The 25,700-nt window shown below is 35.7% G+C and overlaps 1 protein-coding gene across 2 annotated transcripts in view; it reads left to right on the top strand.

The window, feature by feature from the left end:
* The window catches only part of MYOM2 (myomesin 2), a 163,527-nt gene that overhangs the window by 136,388 nt on the left and 1,439 nt on the right, over positions 1-25,700 (top strand). For both annotated transcript variants that reach the window (XM_001381469.3, XM_007476226.3), the window contains 6 exons: positions 4,601-4,706; positions 21,246-21,409; positions 21,932-21,968; positions 23,029-23,051; positions 23,202-23,257; positions 24,070-25,700. The exon at positions 24,070-25,700 is cut by the window's right edge and continues 1,439 nt beyond it. In XM_001381469.3, the coding sequence (XP_001381506.2) occupies positions 4,601-4,706; positions 21,246-21,409; positions 21,932-21,968; positions 23,029-23,051; positions 23,202-23,257; positions 24,070-24,384 (701 nt within the window). In that variant the 3' untranslated portion in view covers positions 24,385-25,700. The remainder of the gene's footprint in view (positions 1-4,600; positions 4,707-21,245; positions 21,410-21,931; positions 21,969-23,028; positions 23,052-23,201; positions 23,258-24,069) is intronic.

The raw sequence follows: 25,700 nt of genomic DNA on the forward strand, positions 1-25,700 counted from the left end.
GAGAGAGGATGGAGAGAGTAAGGGAAAAGAAAATTCTATATTGTTTTGTGATTGAAGAGGTAAAAAGGACACGCTCACTGACAAATTAAAACTATAGTAAGATCTTTATATGCAACTCTTTTCAGTATGGTTAATAAAGTAATTCCATTACATTGTGACCTAACCCCCTCAGGTCATTGGCATTATTTTCTGTCACCTACAATTTCAGATCAAGGATAATACTTTTATGTTCATTTAAATAATAAATTAGAATAGTTTCCTATTTGTCACTCCTTGACTCTACCTCTCTAGTACAGTTGGAAGATATTTCTTTGAAATTGCACTCTCAAAAGTCAGTAGTTTCCCTTTATTATCAAATCATGATGTGGCCTTTTCTCAGTTTTTTCCCCTATCATTAACTTCTCCTAAGCATTTAGCATAGTTTCCCTGCCCCTTCCCTATTATACTTTATCACCACAACCTCTTATTTTTCTCTGTCTCTCTGTTGAGTAGTGTTCCTTTTGGCTATCATACTATCATACAGGGCTTGTCATTTATTGAAATTTCTTCATATTACTCTTGTACAGCATCTCTCTTCTGTCTGATAGTAGAATGATTGCTTTTTTGAAACAGATGGACAACTTTATATTTGTCCTTATTACAATAAACCTTCCTAGATGTTATCACTTTTCCCAGACTCCCTTAATTTTCCCCCACCATCACCATCACTTGTGATCTCATCCTTCTGAAATCTTTATCTAGTTTAAGACCCAGGTCATTTGCTACCTGTATAATTTAAAACAAATAAACCAACAAAACAACTTTCCACACTCCAACATTAAATGGTATGTTGGACTTATCTATGTACTTGTCATATTCTATTCTGTACTCGTTATTATAGAGATTGAGTTATTGTATGGTGTGATAGACAGCTTGCAGAGCCTATATTTAATAAATGCCTCTGACCGCACTGGTTATGTGACCTTGGGAAAGTCAATTAGTATTTTTGAGTTTTAGGTTCCTAAACTATAAGATGACATTAATGACTAGGGGAACCTCATTCCCCTAACACCTCATGAGATAAATGTATATAGGGCTCTTTGCTAATCAAAGGACTACATAAATATTAGTTATCATTTTGCATTTGCTTCCTACTGTTTCACATTTATATATGGTAGGGACCACTATAGAGCCCAGAAACTCCCTGATAGCAAAAACTTAATTAACCTACACTGAGCATAGTGTTTTGCACACTTAATAAATGAATAATGAATGAATGGATTTCACAAACAGGATATTTTAATTTATTAAAATTTGATAGAGTTAAACTCTTATGTGATACTACAGCTTATGTATATCAACACCACCACTACCCACCATTACCCCAATAACATTAAATGTCTTCCCTCGTGTTGTTCTTGGTAATTAAATGATTGTTGTTTTCCTCCTAGACTCCCTCACCTTATTGATTCTTAGCTATGGTCAAAAAATTACTCCCTGAATTGGATTTCTTCTACAGGTATTTTAGATATTATCTTTTCTCCTCAAGCACCCATTTATTTTCTTTATTGTCTCATTTATGACAGAAGAACTTATCTCTTACTTTACTGAAAAAATTGAATATATCTGAAATGAGTGCAATTACAAACTTTCCTCTTCACCTTTATGACTAGAAGCATTTTAAAAATAAAACCCTTACCTTCCATCTTGGAGTCACTACTGTGTATTGGCTCCGAGGCAGAAGAGTGGTAAAGGCTAGGCAATGGGGGTCAAGTGACTTGCCCAGGGTCATGTAGCTGGGAAGTGTCTGAGGCCAGATTTTGAACCTAGGACCTCCTAGGCCTAGCTCTCAATCCACTGAGCAACCCAGCCGCCCCCACTAGAAACATTTTTTGATCTTGTCCCTAATCCCAAAGTGGAAAAATGTATTTCCTCCTCTTGAAGAATAACTTCTCAACTTAACTGAGTTCTATTCCTTTTTGACTCCCAAATGAATTTTATTCTGTATTTACCTTTTCCCTTAGCATCTTTAGGACTTCCTTGGTATTGCTTCTGACTCTTTTACTTCAACTGGATTTTTTTTGTTTTCATCTTGGAAAAGGGAAAACAAAATACTTTTGATTAACTGTATTCTGTACTCTAACTGCTATTATTTATATTGATGTCTAAGATTCATATTTTCTTGCCTATTGCCAATATTTCCTTCCTAAACTCTATCCTCAATCCTACTGAAATTTTTTTTCCTCCATGGGAGCCAACCAATCACCTTTTGGTCAGATCCAAACAATTTTCTCAGCTGTTGTACTCCTTCATTTCTTTGACATTGATCTTGTTGACCATCTCATCTTTTTCTTGTGGCTTTTGTCATGCCACACTATTTTGATTTTAAATTTCCAGTTTTCATCTTTTATCCGAGACACATTATTAACTTTCCAACAGTTTGCTCTATATTTCCTTGACGTCACAGTTAAAAACAAAATGAAATTAACCACTTTCTTCCAAAATTCAGTTATTCTCAACTTCCTTAATAGCAATGTGATAGTCCTTCTCCTTTTACCTTGGTATAGAATTTTAGTTATCTTTGACTTTTCCTCTTCTACCTCATTCTCCATACTCTCTCTCTATTAAATCAGCTACCAAATCCTTTTCATTCTTAAAAGGTTATAGGATTTAAACCTGTATGGGAATTTAGAAATTATTTAAACTCACCTTTTAACTCTCTCTTTATATATGAGGAAATCAGGGCTTCGTAAAGTCAAATGACTACCTCCACCAGATTCACACATGAAATACATTGTTGAACAGGATCTTTGGATACAGTCCTTTTTGTCACTCTCATTTCCATTCCATTTCTATGGTTTCAGTTCAGGTATTTGTCACCTCATGTTTAAATAATTGTCATACTTTTCTAACAGCTCTACTTGTTTTGATCTCTATGCCTACATAGTGAAAGACAAGCCCCTTAGCCTGGAATTTTAATCATTTCACTGCTTGGCTTCTGTTCAGCCTTTTCTCTATTACTTCTCTAAATGAACCCTCCCCTTGAGCCAAACCAAGCCACTCATTGTCTTCCAAACATACCATCCACATTCCCAAATTCTTGCCTGTCCTCATATCATTGTTATTGTTTGTAATGCCATTTTCCCCTTCCCTGCTTGTCTAAACTTTGTCCATCCATCAAAGCTAAGTATAAGTTCAATCAGTTCAAGTCTAAACATTTATCTAGTGCTTATGATGATCAAAGGATAATAATCTATATTAGTAGATAAAAATATAAATAGGTCATGATCCCTGCCTTTATGGATATTTCTAATTTTGGGGGGGAATCAAGAGATTCCCCCCAAAAGCTGAAATAAACATTTTAATAATCTTCAAGTACTAGAGAAGCATAGACAAAGCGCTATGAGAAATTCAGGAAGGAGAGCTCATTTCTACTAGGGGAAACACTTCAAATAATTAAATCTGAACTTAGACATGAAAGATAAAAACATTTGGAACTAAAAAGAGAGCAGAAATATGTTCCAGGAATAGAAGGATATTATAAACCAATAGAGACACAGGAAAGTGTTGAGGTGTATTTTAGAAATATAAGTTTAGCTGGGCAGAAAATAATAGTATGAAACAGAGTCATAAAAGACAAGGTTAGAATTCAAACTCAAGTCCTTATCTGTCCTCTGAAACAATAAACATATCAACAATCATCTGTTAAGGGCCTGCTGTGCCATAGATACTGTGCTAGGTGGTGGGAATACAAAGACAAAAAAGAAATGGTGCCTGCTTTTAAAGAAGTTATATATTACTGGAAGTGACAATGTTTATATGAGTACATAAATATACCTATTTATGTTTTTGTATTAAGTATATAAATAGATATAAATAGTAAATGCATAGGAATATTTTGGTGAAGTTACTACCATCTGGTGGTGGGAGGATCAGGAAAGGTTTCACATATAGTAGTTGGTGCCAACCAAATTAAGCTTTAAAGCAATGCTAAATCTAGAGCAGTGCTATCTTATGTTTCCTATAAAGATTTTGCAAAAAAGTGTTTGAAGGAATTAGTCAGATTTAGCTTGAAAATCAGAAGATCCTGAGGGGTCATGATATGTAGAACTGCCTCCAAGTATTTGAAAAGCTATCTTGTAAAGGGTTGATATAAGGAAAATCTTGCTAACTACTTAAATGATTGCAAAGTGGAATGCACCACCTCCTAAGGTAGTGGTTTGCCCTTCACAAAAGTAAATAGAGACAGGATTACTGTTATTTGGGGATATTGTATGGGGAATTCTTAGTCACTTAAGGGTTTGGCTAGATTATATCTGGAGTCCCTTGGAACTTTTGAGATTTGTTAATTATATAATTAAATTAATACTCTTCAATGAAAAGAAGGGGTTGTTCATCTATTTCTTAGGTACATGGTAAACACTTGTTGAATAAATACATTTTTTTAAAGACAGAAGAATGCACATCTGCATTGGAATGAACCTTAAAATATGTAAAACTTCCCATTTGCTTTATGAAGGAGCATTTTGGAGTGTCACAGTTAAAAAATCTGGCTCTAACACAAATGTTTTCACTGCACATATTCTTTTCCCCGGGCCTAAATATGTGTTCTTTTCTGCAGGCGCATCTGCTTCTCCATTAAAGATCCTCTGTACTCCAGAAGGGATAAGGCTGCAATGTTTCATGAAATATTTTACGGAGGAAATGAAAGTGAACTGGTATCACAAGTAAGTAAATGAGTGCATAAATCTCACATTAGCAATAGGCTGTAGCCCCAGTATAGCCCATAGGGGAAAGGGTTGCTACTAGTAAATGCTGCACAGAACTGAAAATGGGAAATTTTCAGTTTTACTTCCAGATGTCACTTTTGTATAATATGCCACTTAACCTCTAGGTGCCCTTGTATTTCGTATATTTGAAGGGATAACACCTCATTGGGAAGTTAAATATATGTACAATTCAATATGCTGAAGTTTTCACGCAACAGGTTGTAATTTATTAGTTGTGTATAGAAGGACAAATGCTGTATATTTACCAAAATGCTTAGTAGGAAAACTGCTATTTGGATAATTCTTATTAGGTTGTAGCACCTTACCAACACTGACTCATGTGTAAGAAATGATACCAAAAGATACTCTCCAGGAAGTCCATGGTCAACTTAAAAGAGATAGACCAGTTAGATGGGGAGAAAAAGGGGGAAATAGCTGGACAGCTCAAGTCTGTTCTACTTAGGTTAAAAGACCTAGAGGTAGGTTTTCAATGCATTAGGTGATTTCCCTAAGGAGGATTTATAGGAACAAAGTATAGGATGGTAATGTTGGATGCTTTGTGCTCTGTATCATTGGAAGAATAACCACCTTGGTGGGTTCAGGAATTGTGTTTGTTGTGCTTTAAGTATGACTTGGGTGGCATTTTTAGTCCTGGATTCTGTTTCTTAGTGTTGACATCTTGTCCACCTGTGTTATTTAGAAGGGCATGAATACTTTGACTTTCTACATTTATTCTTACAACTCCCTTTAATCTTTCATTGTGTATAATGTAGCTTAGAATTGTTTCCAAAACCAGAGGTGCTGATTGCATTTGATTGAATCTTTTTCATCTTCATCAAATAGCATTCAGGGGATGAGCCTGGGAGCAAAGTCTTTTGTAGACCGATTCCATTTTCTCTGTGAATCCCAGGGATCATGCACACAGGCAGAATATACTTTTCATGGATTCATGCATTCTTTCAGTTGGCTTTATCAATATTAATTCTAGTTGACTATCCTCATAATCGTGATTGACCTTATGAGCAGGTTGAATCAATAGTGACCTGTTTAGTGAGATTTTAGAGGTACTACAGAGAGCTCCCTGTTCCTACAGATTTTTCCACACAGCTAAATCTGCTGATTTTTGAAGTTCCAAATTGCTTTTGTGTTTTTAAAACATTCTGACATTCTTGGGAAGAGCCTAAGACAATATTTATACTTTGATGTGAATATTTTGATAATATTGGTGGGGAGGAGTGGATTAAGCATGAGCACTGGGCATCTAATAGCCGTATTGCAGCATAAAGGAAGCACTGAAGATGATATTTATTAACTTAAAATTCACCAATCATAAGTTCTATCTGTTAAAGATTTAATCAGGTGCCTGCTAACAAGTTAATGGCAAGAAAAAGTTAACTAACATGCTTTAAATTTTCAGTTTCTCATTTTGCCAAGACTTGATTTACCAAAAATAATCTGACAGTTGATTTAAAATATCTACCATCACATTTCCCATATCCCAAATAAATAAAACAAAGTTATACCTGCCTGAAGAAGACTCTTTTCTGTATTTATTTTATACCATTTGCTCTATGGGTATCCAGAAAATCTTGAAGAAAAATGTTTTACTAAAATTGTGGATTGTTCCATTTTTGGGGATAAATACCTTTGCCTCCATTGCTCCAACTTGCAGACAAATATTTCATATATTGGTCTCTGTATACCTCTGATTCACAGATTAGTTCTATCCTTCTACAATGACCTCATCAGGTCTACAAACTAAATGCCTAGCCCTGACAAAACCTTGATGCCTTTGTATCCCAAAGGAGTATAGTCCAATGTTTACCTGAGGGAACCCCATTTATCTGTGCTCTGTAGTTATGATCAGTTCCTTACTGAAAAATACATGCCATTTTGGATATGGTCATATAATCATGAGCATACTATGCAGATTTGCAAATGGGGAAGTATTTGCTTTTCTGTGCCTCAGTAGTGCTATAGCTTATATGTGTATTTGAAAAATACAAAAAAATAAAATGATATATTTGAAGCTCACTATAAAACCACTATATTTACCATGGATAAAGTCTCTTTTAAGGGTTAGCTGTGAAGTATTACAAACAGTCATTCCCAAATATGTTTTTAGTTAATACATGGACCATTTTTCTGTAACAGAGCTTATAAATACTACCATGAAATGATGGTTTAAAATATTAAGGAAAGAAAAACAGCTGGGTAGAAATATATATCTTACTAAATCAAATATGACATAATATTCTGCCTGATAGATGTTTTTTGTTTCCAGGAATGGGGAAGTTACTTAGCCTCTAACAATTTGAGTCCAATTTACCTTGTTAAGGAAGAAATATAAATTTTACCCAATTCATGAGGCTGCATAATTCAATTTAGCACTTTTCTTTAGTACTTAACATATACAAAGTTCTATGCTCAACACTGGAACTTCAAGATAAACAAAACAAAACAAAACAAAAAGCCCCTCATAGTTCTGCACACAAAGAGTTTACAATTTAATAAGGGAGAATATAACAGACAAAAATATGGCAAAATATAAATTATGAAAGGAGCAAAAAAGAGATCTAGCCAAAGTTAAAGGAGAAAAACTAAAGAGGAGTAGATCATTTAGCTAGGGAAATCAGTGAATACTTAATAGAAGAAACGGATCTTGAAGGAAGAGATGGGTTTTAATAGGTAGAAATGTGGAAGAAACAAGTTTTACCCATGGGGGAAAGTTTACATTAATCCAGAGATAGGAGGCATAAGGAAATTTGTTGTTGTTCAGTTATTTTGGTTGTGTTTGATTCTTTGTGACCCCAGATGGGGGTTTATTGGCAAAGATACTAAGAGTGGCTTGCCATTTCCTTCTTTAGATCATTTTACAGATGAGGAAACTGAGGAAAATGAGGTTGTGACTTGCCCAGGGTTTTACAGCTTGGGAAATGTCTAAAGCTGAATTTGAACCCCAGTATTCCTGATTCTGGTCCTGGGATTGAACTAAGGGAGAAATAACAGGAATGAATAGAAGATAAATTAAAATTATTTTGAGAATGGAACAATAGAACTTGGCAACTGATTGGCTATGGAGAAGGAAGTAGAAGGAAAAATGTTTAGTACTAAAGGATCATAGATCTAGAGCAAAAAGGGTTAATAAAAACCACATCCAAGTTGCTCATTTTACAATTATAAAAACCGAGTAAAAGGGAATAACTTCTTCAAGATCACACATGTTATATTAGAGAAGAGATTTGATTCCAGACCCACTGACTCCACACCCCATGCTTGTGCCACTCTATCATGTTGCCACTTAAGATTTCTCTATCACAAACATATATGTCTTTGAGGATGTGAGGAACAATGTGTTTCAGAGGAAACAAAATGAGTCTGAGTTGTAGGTGAATCAGGATGATAGAAATGCAGGTCTGGAATTGAGAAGAGAAAGGTTGTGGAATTATATATATAGAAGTCATCTTCAAATTTCCAAGGGCTTGAGTAGAAAGATGCAACACTTGGTAAAAAATACTGAAATAGTTTGCCATTTATTTCTCCGGCTGATTTTATAGATGAGGAAATTATGGCAAACCGGGTTAATTGACTTGCCCAGGATCACTAGGTTTGTTAAGTATCTGAGGCTGTTAGATTGGAATTCAGATCTTCCTGATCTTCCAGTCAGGGGCTTTGTCCTCTGTGCCTCTATGGTCATCCTGTCACAAGGCCATCAAGATGGATGGTTTTAATTGTCTCAGGCAAGAAGGAATCCATGTCATAGGATGAGAAAGTGAGAGGTTACTTGTGAACAGGACTTGAGGAGAGAAGAGAAGATTAGGAATATTTGATAGAGTGTGGTGGTAATAAGATAAAAAAATCTTACAATGCTTCAGAGATCCCTGGAATTTAGATAACATGATAGTAGCGTATCATACCAGTAAAGGAGATAATAGAATCATTTGTCCAGTTTTGTTCTCTGGAGTGAGAAGGTGAATGGTGGGAATCATACATCATGGAGGATAAACAGGGCAGGTACAAAGGGAGCCAACCATTTTAATATATAGGGGAGTGTGTTATATGATTGGCCAGATAAAAATATGCATGTAAAAATCATTTGAGATAATACATTTCTCCTTTGTCCCTCATTTCACTTCTATGGCTGCGAATTGTACAGATAATCACCAATGTGTGGTAGGGATGAGAAGGACAAACATGCAGCCCTGGAACATCTTAGATCCCAGTTTTTAGCTCACCTTTTCCAATAGCAATTTTATACAGACAATCAAAGCAATCTATTGTCAGCTCAGATGGCAGGCAGTGGTCCACAGATATTTAGAAAGTCAATACACACTTTTCAGATTTCAAGATAAAAAATCTGTCTCATGGAGGGGCAAGAAGTAAGATTCTTCTGCAGGTCAATACACAGAAATTTTGACATTGCTCCTATTGGTACACAAGCAGATCTAGATACCGCAACTTAGAAGGGTTATGAAATAAGGTTCTTATCCCTCAATAACCATATTACTTATAATTCCTGTGTAACAATGATTTAACTACCTATGCAAGATATTATAGGATGAATGTGAAATGAGAGGTGGAGACAAAAACAAATAAATGCTTTGGGAAAATACATGAAAGTATTAAGAACATCTATACCTGCGTTGGTGAAGTATTAGCCCACATGCCTAACTGGTGGCGGGGTGGAGGTGGGTTGGAGCTGCTCCCTCTGTCTAGCCTCCCAAAGTGAGCACTTCTTCCCTAGGCTCTCTGGAGTAATGGGGTTGTGGGGTGGGGGTGGGGCTCACAGGCAGCTTAAAATTGCAGTTTTGGCAATTGAAATTGAAAACTTCCTCAATGCTCATCTATACTATCTACTGTGTGGTCCAAGAAGGCTCAGATAAAATTGCTTGTTGGTGCATAGAGATACACTGGGAAGGCACTCCGAGATTATTCAGTAATATACATGGCTTTGCATACCCAAAAGGACTTTTTCTTTCAAAGGGAAGAATAGCTCTATTTTCTAAGGGAGATAGAGAGCATATAGACAGACAGATTGATGGTTGGACCCATAGAGAGAATAAGAGAATATGTTTAGTATATCCAAATAAACTGAATTTACACCCCACGTGTAGCCTTTCCCCCAGAAATTAATGCTGGTTTTACTTTACTTAGACTCACATCTCACATGAACATACACATCATATACAAATATGTAACACAGGGACTAAAACTAAATAGGTATTTAATAAATGTCCCTTGATTAATGGAACAGTAGCGAAAGGAATGGTTTCCCTAGTAGAATGTAAATTCCTTGAGACCTTTACATTTTTGCCTTTGTTTCCCTAGCACCTAGAACTGTAAGTGCTCCACATAGAGTGGGTAATTAAATATTTTTGATTGACTAAACAGTCAATTTATTGTGTTTAAAGAATAAGTACTATAACAGTATTATATTTATAACATAGATCTGTGCTTCTGTGGGGGGCAGGAACTGTGCTTGATTCTGGGGACAAAAATGACATTGTCCTTGCATTCTGTTACAAGGGAATCACTTTAAAAGACTGATATATATTAATTTAAGGTCGCCAAGGAATTCAGCTATGTAATTCCTAAATGAAAAACTCAAGTCAGCCGTCAGCCTTTTTGGAGTTTCATTACAATAGGAGCAAGAAAGGAATTAGAGATAGAGAGAGAAAAAAAACGGGAGAGAAGGGAATAGGGCTTAAATACCCCTTCTGTTTAGGCTGGGCCAAAAGGCCCAAGCCCTTAGATAGCTGGGGCAAAGAAAAGAGATCAGTCCCTATTACTCACGTGACCAAAATGGAGAAACAGTCTCAGAGGGCCCCACCTTCAGCTTCCTTCAGAGCAGGCTTCCCAGAGCACACCACCACTACTTCCACAAACTCCTCAACCCCCTCCAGTCTCCAGACCCTCCTATCTTTAAGGAAACCCTCCAAGTTCCTCCTCTCAGTTCTCCCATCTACCAATCACTGTTCATCAATTTCCCTGTGCCAATGGAGGCTCTAGCTTAACCCAGGACCGCCCAGAGGTTTCTGGCTTTTGCACATGTCTGTTGAAGGTCATATTTTCAAATGATTAAATCTTTGATCTAGGCTGCAGCCCTTACTCAATCCTGTTAGGACTGAATAGGGTGGAGATTTATTCCAAGTATCTCCATTGTATCAATTCTAAAATCAATCATGATTCAAAGAAATTCCTGTTCTATGCTTAAGCATAGGTCAAAGTCCTTTCCATTGTTCAGCAAAAGGTTTCTGTCCTAAAGTAATCTGAAGAAGGGAAGAGAAGGAACCTCCCATGCCAATGGGGTTCCCATTCCAATAGACTATCAGTAAGAAATTTTCCAAGTATGAAATATCCCAATGGTGAAATTTCCAACATTTATAAGTCTAAGGAATTTTGAGGTTTACAATTCAAGGAGCTTACATTCTACTTGGTGATGGAAAGAGATGCTCAAAATTTATGCCCATAAATAAAAGCAAATATACAAAGCAATATACATATAAAACTTCTTTCATATATGGTTAACTCTCATATTATTTAAAATAAAAAACCAAACATAGCTGCTAATAATAAATATATAGATATTTCCAGACCACTTTATTAAAAGTTTTGACTCAGATGTTCTTAAGTGGATAGATTTTTAAAGTTTCAAAATAATCTTGAAATCAAAAGTTACTTCTCCCTAGAGGCTGGATGTTTAAAATTGTTTTGTGATGTTTTAATCAATGTTTAATAGAATTAATGTCTTTAGAATATTTCCAATCTTCAAATCTTTGAAAAATTATAATATGTAATATAGACTCATATAATAACTTTGTGTATAAATCTGTAAGTAGTGCAGGTGTGAGATGTTTGTGGTTTATGTCTTTATTTTTGTTTTAGATATATTTTCCAGTTGACAGGTCAGAAGAATTATAATAAAATCTATAAATATAACATAATTTCAAAAATGTACTACCACCAAGTAAGGCAGTCCATTAAGCTTTTTTTATATGTTAAAATGTTTCCTTGGTGCTTTAGTTTGTTTATTTGCTTGCTTGTTTATTTAAACTATTAAACTGAAAAACAAACAAACAAAAACTAACAAACAAGTTTCATGAAAGAGCAAATTAAAAATTATTTGTATAACAAATACAAATGAACAAATAATGTGAGACCCTCCTCAAAACAGACTCTTCCTTGTCAGGCTATATGTTCACTACCTTAAAAAAGCAGGGATGCCAGGGAAATGTAATTGTTGAAGGTGGACTACACAGACACTAGAATGTTTTTTGTTAATGCAAGACATTAAATCAATAGAGCATGATGAGAATTTTGTGAAATGCTAACGCAAGCAAGGACAATTGTTCTTTGGTTAAAAATGCTGAGTAATATATCAAGGAATGTTGAAAATGCCTCTTTAAGACTTGGATTGGAAGCTTATTCTGAATGAGTTAGAAGCAAGCAATGAGGAAACTCAGCAAAAAATGTGCCTCTGAAGAAGGATTTTGTTGTCTTGCTCAAAGGTGAAATTAATATATCATCCCAAAATGGCTAAACCTCAGAATTGCTCGTCTGTTATCGGCAATCCAGAGCTTATTTCAGAGCTGGTCACAAAAATAGAGCACAAGTGTTTTGCTGAGACCTCAAAGAAGAAAAGAAAAAAATAGTTATTTGCATGAGAAAATGGTATAGAGATCCTGACTAAAGGAGCTTTGACTTTAACTAAGTATGCATCAGATCCATAATGCTAACTGGCATTTTGATTTGCTGTGATGGAAATATATAAAGTCCTGTTGTATATGACTTTGGCCAAGGGTTTGCAGTCTTTGTTTCTCTTGGAGGGTGTACAGAGAGGTAGGGATTCTGACAGAATGTGAGCTGAGGTAAGGGGAAGCTGTTAGCTACCCAGGCGGAGAATGGGAGACAGAGACATCCCCCTCAACTCTTCTCTTCATACTTCCTTGGAATGTCAGTCAATCAGGCAGTTAACAAGTACTTATTAACTATATATTATATGCTAAGCACTGCATTAAAAACTGGGGCTACAAAGGAAAGTTACATAGACTTAGTCCTGAAGGAGTTTGCAATCTAAAGATAGAGACAATATGCTAATAGCTATATACAAACAGGATATATACATACATTTATAATGTCTGTATGGATACGAGTCTAGGCCAGATATAGATAGATATAGCTATAGTTACAGTAAACTGGAAATTATCTCGGGGAAGAGAGAGAGGTAAGTAGGGATAAAAAAGTCTCCTGCAAAGGTTAGGTTTTGAGCACTTATTTCTTTTAAACAACATTTTATTTCCTCCCATCCCCATTAGATGTAAAAACAATTTTTAACATTTTTTCAAATTTCCTCCTTTCCTCACACTCTGTATCTCCTCCTCTCCCCTTGAAATATTAAATAATATTATAGATTTTACATATGCAATCGTGCAAAACATTTCCCCATATTAGTCATTCTGTGGAAGATATCTAGAAAAAAATAAAGAGAAATATAGTATGTTTAGGTCTGTATTCAGATTCCATCAATTCTTCGTCTGGAGGCAGATGATATATTTCATCATGAGTCTTTGGAATTGTCTTGGATCACTGTATTGCTGAGAATAGCTAAGTCACTGACTGTTGTTCATCAAACAATATTGCTCTTACTGTGTGTAATTCTTTTTGGGAGGAAGGTTTGCTCACTTCACTTTCTATTAATTCACATTAGTCTTTGCATGTTTTCTGAAATCGGCCTGCTCATCATTTCTTATAGCCTAGTATTATTTCATTACAATCATATATCACAACTTGATCAGTCATTCCCCCACTTAATGGACATCACCTCAATTTCCTGTTCTTTCCTAGCACAAGAAGATTTGAGCTCAGTCTTGAAGGAAGCCAGGGAAGCCAGAAAACAGAGTTGAGGAGGGAGAATATTTCAGGCAAGCAGGATATCCTGTAAAAAAAAAAGCATGTAGACTAAAAATACAAAGTAGAGCATCATGTAAAAGAAACCTCAAGAAGGTTAGTGTTGCCTGATAATCGAGTACAAGGAAAGTAATATTGTATAAAAGATTGAAAAAGTAGGAAAGTGACAGACTATAAGGAAAATAGCAGGTCTGGGACTTGCTTCTGTGACCTCACTTCTCACCCCCTGCCCTTTGAAATACCACTTTGACCCAAGGGGAAAAACTCGGTGACTGCTACCAGTCTGTAATTGACAGATCATTTGGGCTGTAATGGTTGGTTTGTCTTGACTAAATCATTAACCGATCAGAAAAATCTACCACGATGGGATGGCTTTTAAAGTATTTCTTCTTGTTTTTTTTTTTTAATTTTTTATTTTTTTAGGAAGGACATATAAAGTAGTGTCAGAGAAGGGTAATCAGGATGCCTCATAGAACTATAGATTTCAAATTGGAAGGAGCCATCCAGTCCAATCCCCTCATTTTACAGATAAAGATTATGAAGAGTTGACTTGCCTACGGTCACATAGATAGTGAGAATACGAGGCAGGATTCAAAGCCAGCTCTTTCTCATCTTGTCTACTGATCTGTCAACTATATCACATTGCTTCTGTTTGAAGGACTTTGGACTCACACTCTATGATTAAAGCAAAAAGGATGATTATTAGCTCAAAGAAGTGAAGGTAATGGGGGACATCATGGCTGTATTTGAGTATTTGAAGGCCTATCTCATGGCTGAGGGGTTAGAACTGGTCCTGAGCACAGAACTTAGAATCATGACTAGAAATTGCAAGGAACCAAAGTTTAACTTTAGTCAAAGAAACCAAAACCAAAACTTCACTTCCTAATCATTAGAGAAATCCTAAAGTGGAATGGGCTACCCCAGGACTTGCTAAGTTCCTTCATAACTGATGCCTTCAGGCAATGGCTGGTTGATTACTTTTCTGACCAACAAAACTAGTGGCAATGGGTAGAAATTGCAAATACTGACTACTATTTGAGTATATGGTAGATAGGCAAGATTCTTATTCACATGCAGATTCTACTACGTGTCCTCTTGAAATCCTTTCCAATTTTAAGATTTTTTGAACAGTATGGCTAAAATTACATATATGTATACATATACATATATATGCACATATATACTTATGAATACTTACCTTCCATCTAAGGTAGAAGAGTGGTCACACAGGGTCACATAGCTAGGGACTCTCTGAGGTCAGTTCTGAACCAAGGACCTCCCATCTCTGGGCTTGGCTCTCAATCCACTGAGCCACCTAGCTTCCCCCCAAAATCAGATATAATTTCTTAAAATTATATATATTAAAACATTTACTATTTTTACTTACATAAAAAACAATTTTAAAATTTCATTTTCTTTAAGTTTGAGTCAAATTCTCATCTTTTCTCCTTATCTCCCTCCCCTCTTCCCAAGACAGCAAGCAATATAATGTAAATTTTACATATGTAAGCAAGCATAAAACATCTTTTCATATTAGTCCTTTTATGAAAAAGAACTTGAACAGATGAAAGAAAAATGAAGAAATAAAGTGAAATATAGTATGTCTCATTCTGCATTCAGACTCCATCAGTTCCTTTCTTGGAGGCAGATGTCTTTCATCATGAATCCCTGAGGATTCTCCTATATCACAGTCTTGGGAGGAATAGCCAAAACATTCATAAATGTACATCATATAACATTGCTGTTACTGTGTACAATGTTCTCCTTAATCTACTCAACTTCACTTTACATCAGTTCCTAGAGTTCATTGTAGGCTTTTCCTGAATCATCCTTCTCATCATTTCTTATAGCACAGTAGTACTCCATTATAATCATAAACCACAACTTGTTTGGCCATTCCCCAATTGATGGGCATGGCCTTAGTTTCTAATTCTTTGACACCACAAAAAGAGTGGCTACAAGTATTTTTGAAAAATAGCTCCTTTCTCCTAAAAAATCTCTTTGTGATAAGGATCTAGTAGTGGTATGGCCAGGTCAAATGGTATGCACAGTTTTAAAGCTTTTTTGGGCAGGGTTCCAAATCACTCTCCAGAATGGTTGGATCAGTTCCCAACATTGGCAGTACATTAATATCTGAATTTTGCAACATCCCCTCCAGCATTTATTATTTTCTTTTTCTGTCATATTAGCCAACCTGATGTGAGCTGGTACCTCAGGGTTGTTTTAAATTGCATTTCTTTAATCAAGAGAGACATAGAACATTTTTTGTGTGATTATATATAACCTTGATTTCATCAATCAGTTTTGTGGACTTCTAGGGCAGAAGCATTTTGAGGTGCCTTCTCTGAGAACAAATTGTTACATCATCCTCTCTGATATAGTTTCTCTATATCCCTCTTGAGACATGGAAGCAAACATTAAACGTTGTCCTTGCAAAATCTTGACTATCCTTGAGATCCATCGAATGATTATTTCTGAGCTCTTCATGATCTCATGCCTATTAACACTCACATCCACTTAAAACAGTAACACCCTTTAAATTATATTTGTCTTGGGGTAAGTTTCTGAGAATTTTCAGATTTATTTCTACCGTGCTGGTGCTGGGTTAGACATTTCCAACTTGTACCTGAGGACTGTCATGTAATTTTTGGAATTGTGTACTTTTTGCAACTAATTTCATCTTTCTTTTGAGAGATGATTTTTCTAACTTAACAGGTAAGAATCAAAGAAATTGGGCCTATTTAGAGTTAGTATGGTAAAGTGAGGAAGAATAGTAAGATTAGAGTGTGTTAAAAATTGTGTGACTTTGGGCAAGTAACCTTAATGCCCTGAACCTTTTCTGTGGGCAATCAAGGTAGCTGTTTTCCCCCCACCTACACTATAGGTATTATAGCCAGCAGAGATATCTAAAAAGATAGTTTGGAGATATATTTGTCATAAAAAATCTTTTGATAGTAAACAATTCCGTTTGTTCCAATCATAATCATTGACTGGAGTGAATCCCTGAAGCCAAATAGTTGGCAGAGGAAAAAGAATGTGGGAAGACTGGAGTTCAGATTTGGCCTTTGAGAATCTATGTCAGAGGAGTTTATTAACCTCTGCCTGCCTCAGTTTTTTCTTCCATAAAATGAGAATAATAATAATAATATCAGTGTTGTTGTGAGGATCAAATGAGATAATGCTTATAAAGTACTTTGAAAACCTGAAAGTTCTATATAAATATGATTATTATTATTGTTGTTTTTGTTGTTGTTAGTCTCGGGTCAAATGACCTCATGTGTACATTCATCCCAACACAGTCATGTTTTGCCATATTAATAAATATCCATTCAGAATAACATTTTTTTCCTTCATAGGCAACACAGTTGCACAGAAAAATTTATTTTCAATACTTGCAATTTGTTAATTCTGTGAGTAGATGAAATCCTATTGGGAAAGGATACATGTTAAATTGAACACAAGTGCCTCAAAGACTCGACATATGAGCTCTCCCACAAGCATTTGTTAGGTGAATTTGGGGGTCAAATGAGTTTCACCTTTCAAACAAAGCTATGCCAGATATGACTGATAAAATAGAAACTCTATTAACTTTTCCCTCATGATTCTGTGTACACCAGCTTAAAGTTTCAAGTCAGTTTCCCCCCACCCTTATGCATTTCCTACTGAGAGAGTTCTAGAATATTAGGCACATACAAAAAGAACAGATGTATGAACTTAAAAAAAAATCTGTAGGCGCAGATAGCAGAGTAGGTTGGGAGATATAGATTGGCTCTGGGACTACGATCTATTCAAAGTAAGTGAGCTAAGCAAGAGAACCTTACAACCCCAGAACCTCTCAGAGTGAGGCAATGAAATAAAACAGACCAAAGTAATTGGTTCTTCTTTTAAATGAAACTCTGACCAGCCTTACCTTGAACACAGGGGGCTTAGGCAATCTTTGTATTTCATACTGTCTCCAGCCCAGTGTGTAGAATAGGATGCAAATCCCCAGACATGATGGAAATCATCTCCTTCTCCAGCAGAGCAGGGACCACATTACAACTCCCAGAGCAATATCCAAGCATTGCACAGAAGGGAAAGTAACATCATTTCCATCACACGATCTAGTTAGTTGGGGCAGGCAGAGCAGACACCCTTATGAAATTTTGGGCAGCTAACACTGAAATCCTTGTCTCAACAAAAATCTTGGGTCTGCTTTGGAAGCTAAATTAACCATGTTATATATGCATATAAAAATATATACAAATGCACTGAAGATTATGCACACATCTTATTGTATATCCACACACATATATATAAGTGTACACATGTATATGTATGTACACATGTACACATGCATAAACTTCAATAAATATATATTGCTTCTTTTGAATCAGAAATTTTAGTTAACCCTCATACCATCATCTTGGACAAAGGTGTGGGAGAAAAGTAAGCCCAGGGTAATTATTATCAGAAATAGGAAAATCTCTTGTATTATTCTGGGTGGGGGAGGCAATAAAAACACTTGTTGCATTTTTCCTTTGGGGCACAAATGATACTTTAGTAAATAAATGCTTTTCAATAACATGTCCTGAATTGTAATTAAATTCTTAATAAATCCAAGGCTAATAAATATCCAAGAGCAAATAGGAAGAGGACATAAATTTCCTAACCAAATCAAAATTTCTTTTGTTTGGGTTTACATTTTATGCTGTTCGCATCTTAGCATCTTTGTGCCAAATTGGGATGAATTGGCAAAGCAGGTACATATTGAATTCCCTTCGTAAGATGAATCCCCTAGGAAGTCTTGAAAACTGTGAATGGGAAAATGTGTTATTAAATTTGATTTCCTTTTTGCATAAGAGACAAGTAGGCTATCTTAAGGATATCTCACATTATTTTAGAGTGTGGTAAACATTCCCTTACCTCACCTCACATCACTTCCCTATGACATCCTCCATCCACCAGATGACCCCTACATATAAATTTGTTCAATTGAGTCTGACTCTTTGTGACCTTATGAACCTTAGCATGCCAACACTGTCCAGGGGTGTTCTAGGCAAAGATATGGGCATGATTTGCCATTTCCTTTTCCAATGAATTAAGGCAAACAAAGGTTAAGTGATTTACCCAAGTCTGAGGTGGATTTCAACTCAGGTCTTTCTGACTTAAGGCCCTGAATCTATTCACTGAGCCACATTGCTGTTTGCTGTAAGAGCCATTGGAAATGGAAAATCACTTTGTATTTACTTTGCATATATTTTATAGTTAATTATTTGTTACATATTATTTTCCAAAGTAGAAAGCTAAAGCTATTTCATTTTTGACTTTGTAAGCAAAAAGTCTAGTACAGTTCTTAATATAATGGGTACTCAATGAATATTTGTTGAATTCATAGGATATTGTGTTAGAGCTGGTAAGAAATCAAGAGTCATTGAGTCCAACTCCTCACTTTATAGATAAGGAAGAAGACTTAGAGAGATTAAGATATTTGTCCATACATACATAATGCACTTATGGAGTGAGATTCAAACTCAGGTCTTCCTGAAAATATCTTTCTAACCACAAAAACACACATTTTCTAATTCCTAATAACTCCTGAGAGAAAATGGGCTATTAATAAGTGTTTTCTGAATGAAGGGGGAGGCAACTTCACCATTTCTAACAAGGAATATACTAAATGGTTCCATTAAAACACAAATTCTTTAAAAACATGAATTGCACATCATATCTACTTTTGTATTCCAGAGTATTCCATGAATGGTATCTTGCAAATTAGTTGGAGCATCAATTTTTGTTGTTGTGGGCCTTAGACTTAAAATCAAACAAATTAAGGTTAAAAATCTAGCACTGACATTCACAACCTTTGTGACTCTGGGGAAGCCAATAAACCTGACTGATCCTCAAAATTTCACATACATAAAATGCTGATAAACCACAAATCATAACAAGATTTTCATGAGGAAACACATTATAAAATTAAAGAATTACTTCAACCTCAATATACTATATAGAGATGGTGCATTATTTCTCTAATTTCTAGCAATATGGTAAAATAGACACAGATTAGCTTTTAGGTCCACCTAGATTTTGTAAAACAAACTAGTCATCCATAAAGAATTCAGTACTTGCTGAAGAAAGTATGAGTGGGTAGTTTATTTCAAACCCTAACTTTGAGAACATTTTGTAATATATAAGCATATTTTTGAGACCAAATTTTAATATATTTTTCGATCTGACTTCCTACCACTCTGCACACTAAAAATTGTTAAACTTGTTAATAAAACATTTCATACCTTTATTGTATCTTAAAAGGTCACCTAATCTTGTTCTTAAACTGGAAATAGAAGGATGATTTATACTTCTTTTAAATCCTTTTCAAGCCATTATCTTTCTCTTCATAGAATGGGTACTTTTTTCTGTTAAAAAAAGAGAAGATAATAAACTTGCAACAACTTCCAACAAAATTGTATTTAAGGAGTATTATATGTATTAAGCTGACCTTGATGACATAGATATATGCTTACAGAAGGCAGGCTTGGCAAAACTTTTTATACGTATGGTACTATACACATGTAAATATACATGAAAAGTATATGTGTATATAAATCTATGGTGGATTTATTTCATTACTGAACATAAATTATTATACAAGCAAAAAAAGAGCTACTAAATATGATAGAGATAAAAATGCATATTTTTTCTAATTTTATGAGGGATTGCCAGAGGTTGATAACTCTGGGTCTAATCTAAGGTAAAGATCTGAGAGCCCTTGTCAGAGGTTGAGATCTCACAGTCTGTCTGAGAGCAGGTCCAAGTGCTCTCACCTTCACCTTCTTTTAGCTTCCCATAACAAGATTGCTGACCATTCTATGAACCCTGGATGAAGCTCTGAATCATTATCTTTTGCCCAGCTGCTCTATCTACATTTTTGTTACACTTTGCAATGGATTTTTCTCACAGATGATTTGTTTATACTTTCTGTGGTTTTTACCTTTAAAAGATTTTCAAAACCAGCCTACAATAAACTTGTACACATTGGTCACCAGTGGTGAGAACCTTCTGACCTCAAACTGTGTCTGTGTCTTTTGATTCTTATCTTTTCCCCTTGCCCTTATCTACAGGTGAGGCCCTTCTAATTTCAACCTTTGAATTTCCTCTTATTATTTTCCCCACCCTTACCTGGGGAACTCTGGTCCCAGTCCTGCTCCCCTGGGGGGCCTTTATAAGGGATATTGAAAACTTTCTTGGCATGGTAAATTACAGGATTCTCCTTCACATGAGGAAGATCTATATTCAAATTGTGCCTCTAATATATACTATAATAGGACTCTCATTGAGTCATTTAAGCTCAATGCCAGGCCAATCTCTAAAAGCAGAGTTAGCTTATCTGTATATATTGGTAGAGGGAGTTTCTATAGCTCAGAATTCCCTACATGGATGAAATTAGAGGTAAAACTCTCTCCACAAATGAGGCAAAATCTGTGCTTTCATTAATAATAGCATAGAAGAACTTGTTTTTCTTCTGAAGATATCTTGCATATAACATCATATAGACTGTCCATAGTATGTGCATGAAACATGAAGATGTATTTCTGTTTATTTCTGAAGAGATGCAAAGATTTCTTCCAGTGAGCATATGAGAATTGGTGGCAGTGAAGAGATGGCCTGGATGCAGATCTGTGAGCCTACTGAAAAGGATAAAGGGAAATATACATTTGAGATATTTGATGGCAAAGATAACCATCAAAGAACACTTGATCTCTCTGGACAAGGTAAAATATTTAAATTACTCAAAGTATAGTAATTGCATATTTTTGTGGTTTATTTAGGACCAATATTTAGGACAAGGGGCAGTCTTGAATTGGAGCTGAAAGATTTGTGTTCAGATGTTGTCTCTGACTTAATACTTGTATGACTATGTACAAAATTACCTTACTTTCCTGAACTATACCACAAATTTTTCATTCACAAAAATGTGGATCACTGGTAATTATAAAGGTCAAAGAAATAATGTTTTAAAGTACTTTTTAAACCTTAAAATACAATATACTCATGTGTGCAAATAAAGCAGTATATAATTAAGTTATGCTTAAATACTTTGTCAATTCACTAGGACATTCGTGTAACCAGAGCATCAATTTGGAATCTTGAACAGATATAATTAACTTTATGTAACTCTTTTGTTCATATGTTATTTGACAAAAAAGGAAAATCTATTACTTAATATTTTGGGTACATTTGGAGAGAGACTGACATTGAAACAGGTCAATAATGGATGAAATATTTCATTCTAGCTTTTGATGAAGCATTTGCAGAATTCCAGCAACTCAAGTAAGATTTGCATATTTTATTAACATTGCACAAGATTAATTCCTCTAACTATCAGTTTCTTCTCCCCCACTCCCAGTCAGATTTACTTTTTGGGACAATACCTATGAACTTCTACAGTTTGAAAGCCTGTAGGATGGAGATAGCAATGGAAAAGTACATCAGCGATTTATCATGTTACAGGAAAGAAATCCTATTAAAGTATAAATACATTTAAGTACTTAGACTTTAGAGTTATGGAAATTCACTTTCAAAATTGGGACTTTTTAAAAGGATTGTAGTAGTGGCAACATTTCCTCAGGAAAGGGAATAGGGTGCGGGGAAAAAGAAATAATTCTATTTTAACAGGTTCTTCAGGATGCAGTCTCTAAATCAAAAACAGTGAAAGATAAAGTATTTGAGCAAGCTTGTAGAATAAGAGAATTTGTTGAAGTCCTCATGATTATAAAGCAAGTAATATCCTCTAGTTAGATCTGTGTAGATCTGGTTGATCTACTTAGATCAAGCTATATATTTTGCTGAGATCTCCATTAAAGTAGAAGGAGTAGTAGCTCTGGTATTAGGACATCCAAGTTGAAGTCCTATTTCTGCCATTTATCATCTATGGACAAGTCATTCCAATTCACTGAGCCCCAGGTTTCTCATTTGTAAAATAGAGGTAGTCAGATTTACATTACCTACCCATATCATAGAGTTTCTGTGAGGATCAGCTGAAATAATACACACAAAGCAGTTTGTTAACTATAAATTGTTACACAAATGTAAGTTGTTATTTTGTTAATCAAATAACCTATTAATGGAATTCTCCCACTTTTCACCTAGTGGTTATAGTATCATGTAAATAAAACCTTCAAATCCCCAACCCAGTGTGTAAGAGTAATCAGAAAAGGGATAATTTATTTTTGTCAATGAATTGACAAAGTTATCATAAAAAGTTCAATTCTACCTCTTTTAATTATAATTTCATATTTTACTGAGACCCTATAAATAGAAGATTAATTTTCTCTATCAATATACTAACTTCCCCCTATCTTTTTCCCCACTTCTCCACACCAATTTTCAGGGCCGCTGCATTTGCAGAGAAAAGTAAGTACATTTCAAATGGCAGCAATGGCTAATTATTAGTCTGTGTTAGCACTGATTAGAGATCAATATTTTAACATATGCATGAATTTGTGTTGCATCTTAAGCATTCCTGCTCATGACATTTGGATAATTGCTCTTTTCATCTCATAGATCGTGGCAAGGTGATTGGTGGGTTACCTGATGTGGTAACTATAATGGAAGGCAAGGTAAGAATGATAATTTTTGTGCAATCAGAGGGAGTTCATCATTTTACCATTCTGAATACATGAAAATGACTTAGAGACCAAAGGCAATCCACCCTTCTTCCTTGTTATTGTATGACAAGGGTACTTCAAAGCCTGTGGAATGGTAATTACTATTCCTAGATATATAGGACAGTTTAGCTCACTATGTTCTAGTAGTTCAGTAGAAATTCCAAGGAACACCATAACAGGAAAGAAAGAAAGAGGGGAAAAGGGAAAGAGAGAGACAGAGAGAAGAAAAGAAGTAAAAAAAGGAAAAAGAAGTAGAGAAACAGAGGCAGGGTAAAGAAAGCAGAAGAGGAGAGAGACATACAGAGACAGAAACCAAAAGACAGAGAGATGAAGATTAAAGCGACACATGAAGAGACAGAGAGACTGAGAGAGACAGATAGAAATATATACAAAGACACAGAAAGATAGAAATGGAGAGATTGTGATAAAGGGGATGAGATGGAGATGGCCATAGGTATTTTGTTTGGGGAAGTCACAGGTATGGTTCATAGAATCACAGATAGTTGGGCAAGCCTTTTTCAAAGGTAATATTTATGTTTATTTGAATACTGTTCCCAGAGCAAGAGATTGTGGGATGTGGTAAGGGTTAGTGAAATATGGTTAGGGGTCTAGTTAAGAGTCTATGAACACTGATATAGAAGGTTCTCACCAATCAAGATAGTTTGTAACAAAATAATTTGGTAAACAGAAGTATATTTAACCAACAAAGCCCTCTGACATAGTTTTCTCTATCTTCTTTCCTTTTCGCCCATGCCCTTGAATAGACTCTGAATTTGACTTGTACTGTATTTGGAAATCCTGACCCAGAAGTTGTTTGGTTCAAGAATGACAAGGATATCAAACTCAATGAACACTTTGTGGTCAAAGTGGAACAATCCAAATATGTCAGCTTATCCATCAAAGGGGTGACCTCCGAGGATTCAGGAAAATACAGCATCAATGTTAAGAACAAATATGGTGGAGAAAAAATAGATGTCACTGTGAGCGTGTACAAACATGGTGAACAGATACCTGACGTTTCTCCTCCCCAGGCAGCTAAACCCAAGCTGATACCAGCATCCTCCTCCACTCTAGAGTAATAAGAGAAACATCTTCCTGAATCTGGAGAAACATTCAGAAGGAAAAATGCCTTATCTAAGTAGTATATACATAAGTTGTAGTAGAGTGCTGTGTAGATAGAGAAGTGATTAAGGGTTATGCTTTGAAGTGTGTTTTAGCTAAAATTCTCTCTTTCTCTGGAGGAGATCAGCCAACTGACAAAAGCAACATAATAAGAAGAGACATGTACCTGACTCTGAAAGTCATGTGGGATGATAATTAGCTTTTCATTAGTTACACTAGTGGAAATCAGCATCTAAGAGCACCAATAGCATGTTATGGTTGTGTGGACACCCACAGTCCATGCTGGTAGTGTTATTGTTAGGTAGTCTCTAGTCTTCAGCATTATGTTTGCCATTGAAAACACAGGTTACCTGGATATACCTTGTTTTTCTTGCTTTGGGCTAATAAAGCTTTTAAAAGGCACCTTGTTGTGGGTCTCCCTGTACCAAATCACACCTAACTACTTCTGTTTATTCTCTTTGCTTGTTTAATTATGGCTTATTGTGCAATTTCACAGCTGGTAGCATGCAGACAGTGCACTTACAATCCAGAAAGCAAATGATAGTAAATCACATTTACTGTATAGCACCTACAGATAGTATTTCACCCTTTAGGGCCTGGAATCAGGCAGCTCAAACTGGAACAGGGGTTATCCACAAAATCATAGTTTTGTAAGAAAACAACAGATGTTGTTGGATGGTACAGTGGATAGAACAGTGGGCCTGGATTCAGGAAGAACTGAGTTCAAAGCTAGTCTCAGACACACTTATAAGCTCTGTGACCCTGGGCAAGTCAAATTAACCCTATTTACTCAGTTTCCTTAAAATGAACTAGAGGGAGGCAGCTGTGTAGCTCAGTGGATTGAGAGCCAAGCCTAGAGATGGGAGGTCCTAGGTCCAAATCTGACCTCAGACAGTGACCCTGGACAAGTCACTTGACCCCCATTGCCTAGCCCTTACCATTCTTCTGCCTTGGAGCCAATACACAGTATTGCTCCAAGACAGAAGGTAAGGGGTTAAAAAAATGAACTAGAGAAGGGCATGGCAAACCACTATAGTATATTTGCCAAGAAAACCCCAGATGGGGATGTGAAGAGTCAGACATGACTGAAACAACTGGATGATGACTACAACAAATATTAATATCATCATAGGCTTCAAGTATTAAAATTTTTTGCTATGTTTAATCTGGGGGGGGTAGATGGTTGGAGTATTGAACATACTAAGTGATCATTCTAACATTCTCTCTTGAAGAGAGGTTCCTAACCTGGGGTTCACAGACCACCAATGAGTCC

Source organism: Monodelphis domestica, chromosome 1, assembly GCF_027887165.1.
Source record: "Monodelphis domestica isolate mMonDom1 chromosome 1, mMonDom1.pri, whole genome shotgun sequence".
Taxonomy (NCBI): domain Eukaryota; kingdom Metazoa; phylum Chordata; class Mammalia; order Didelphimorphia; family Didelphidae; genus Monodelphis; species Monodelphis domestica.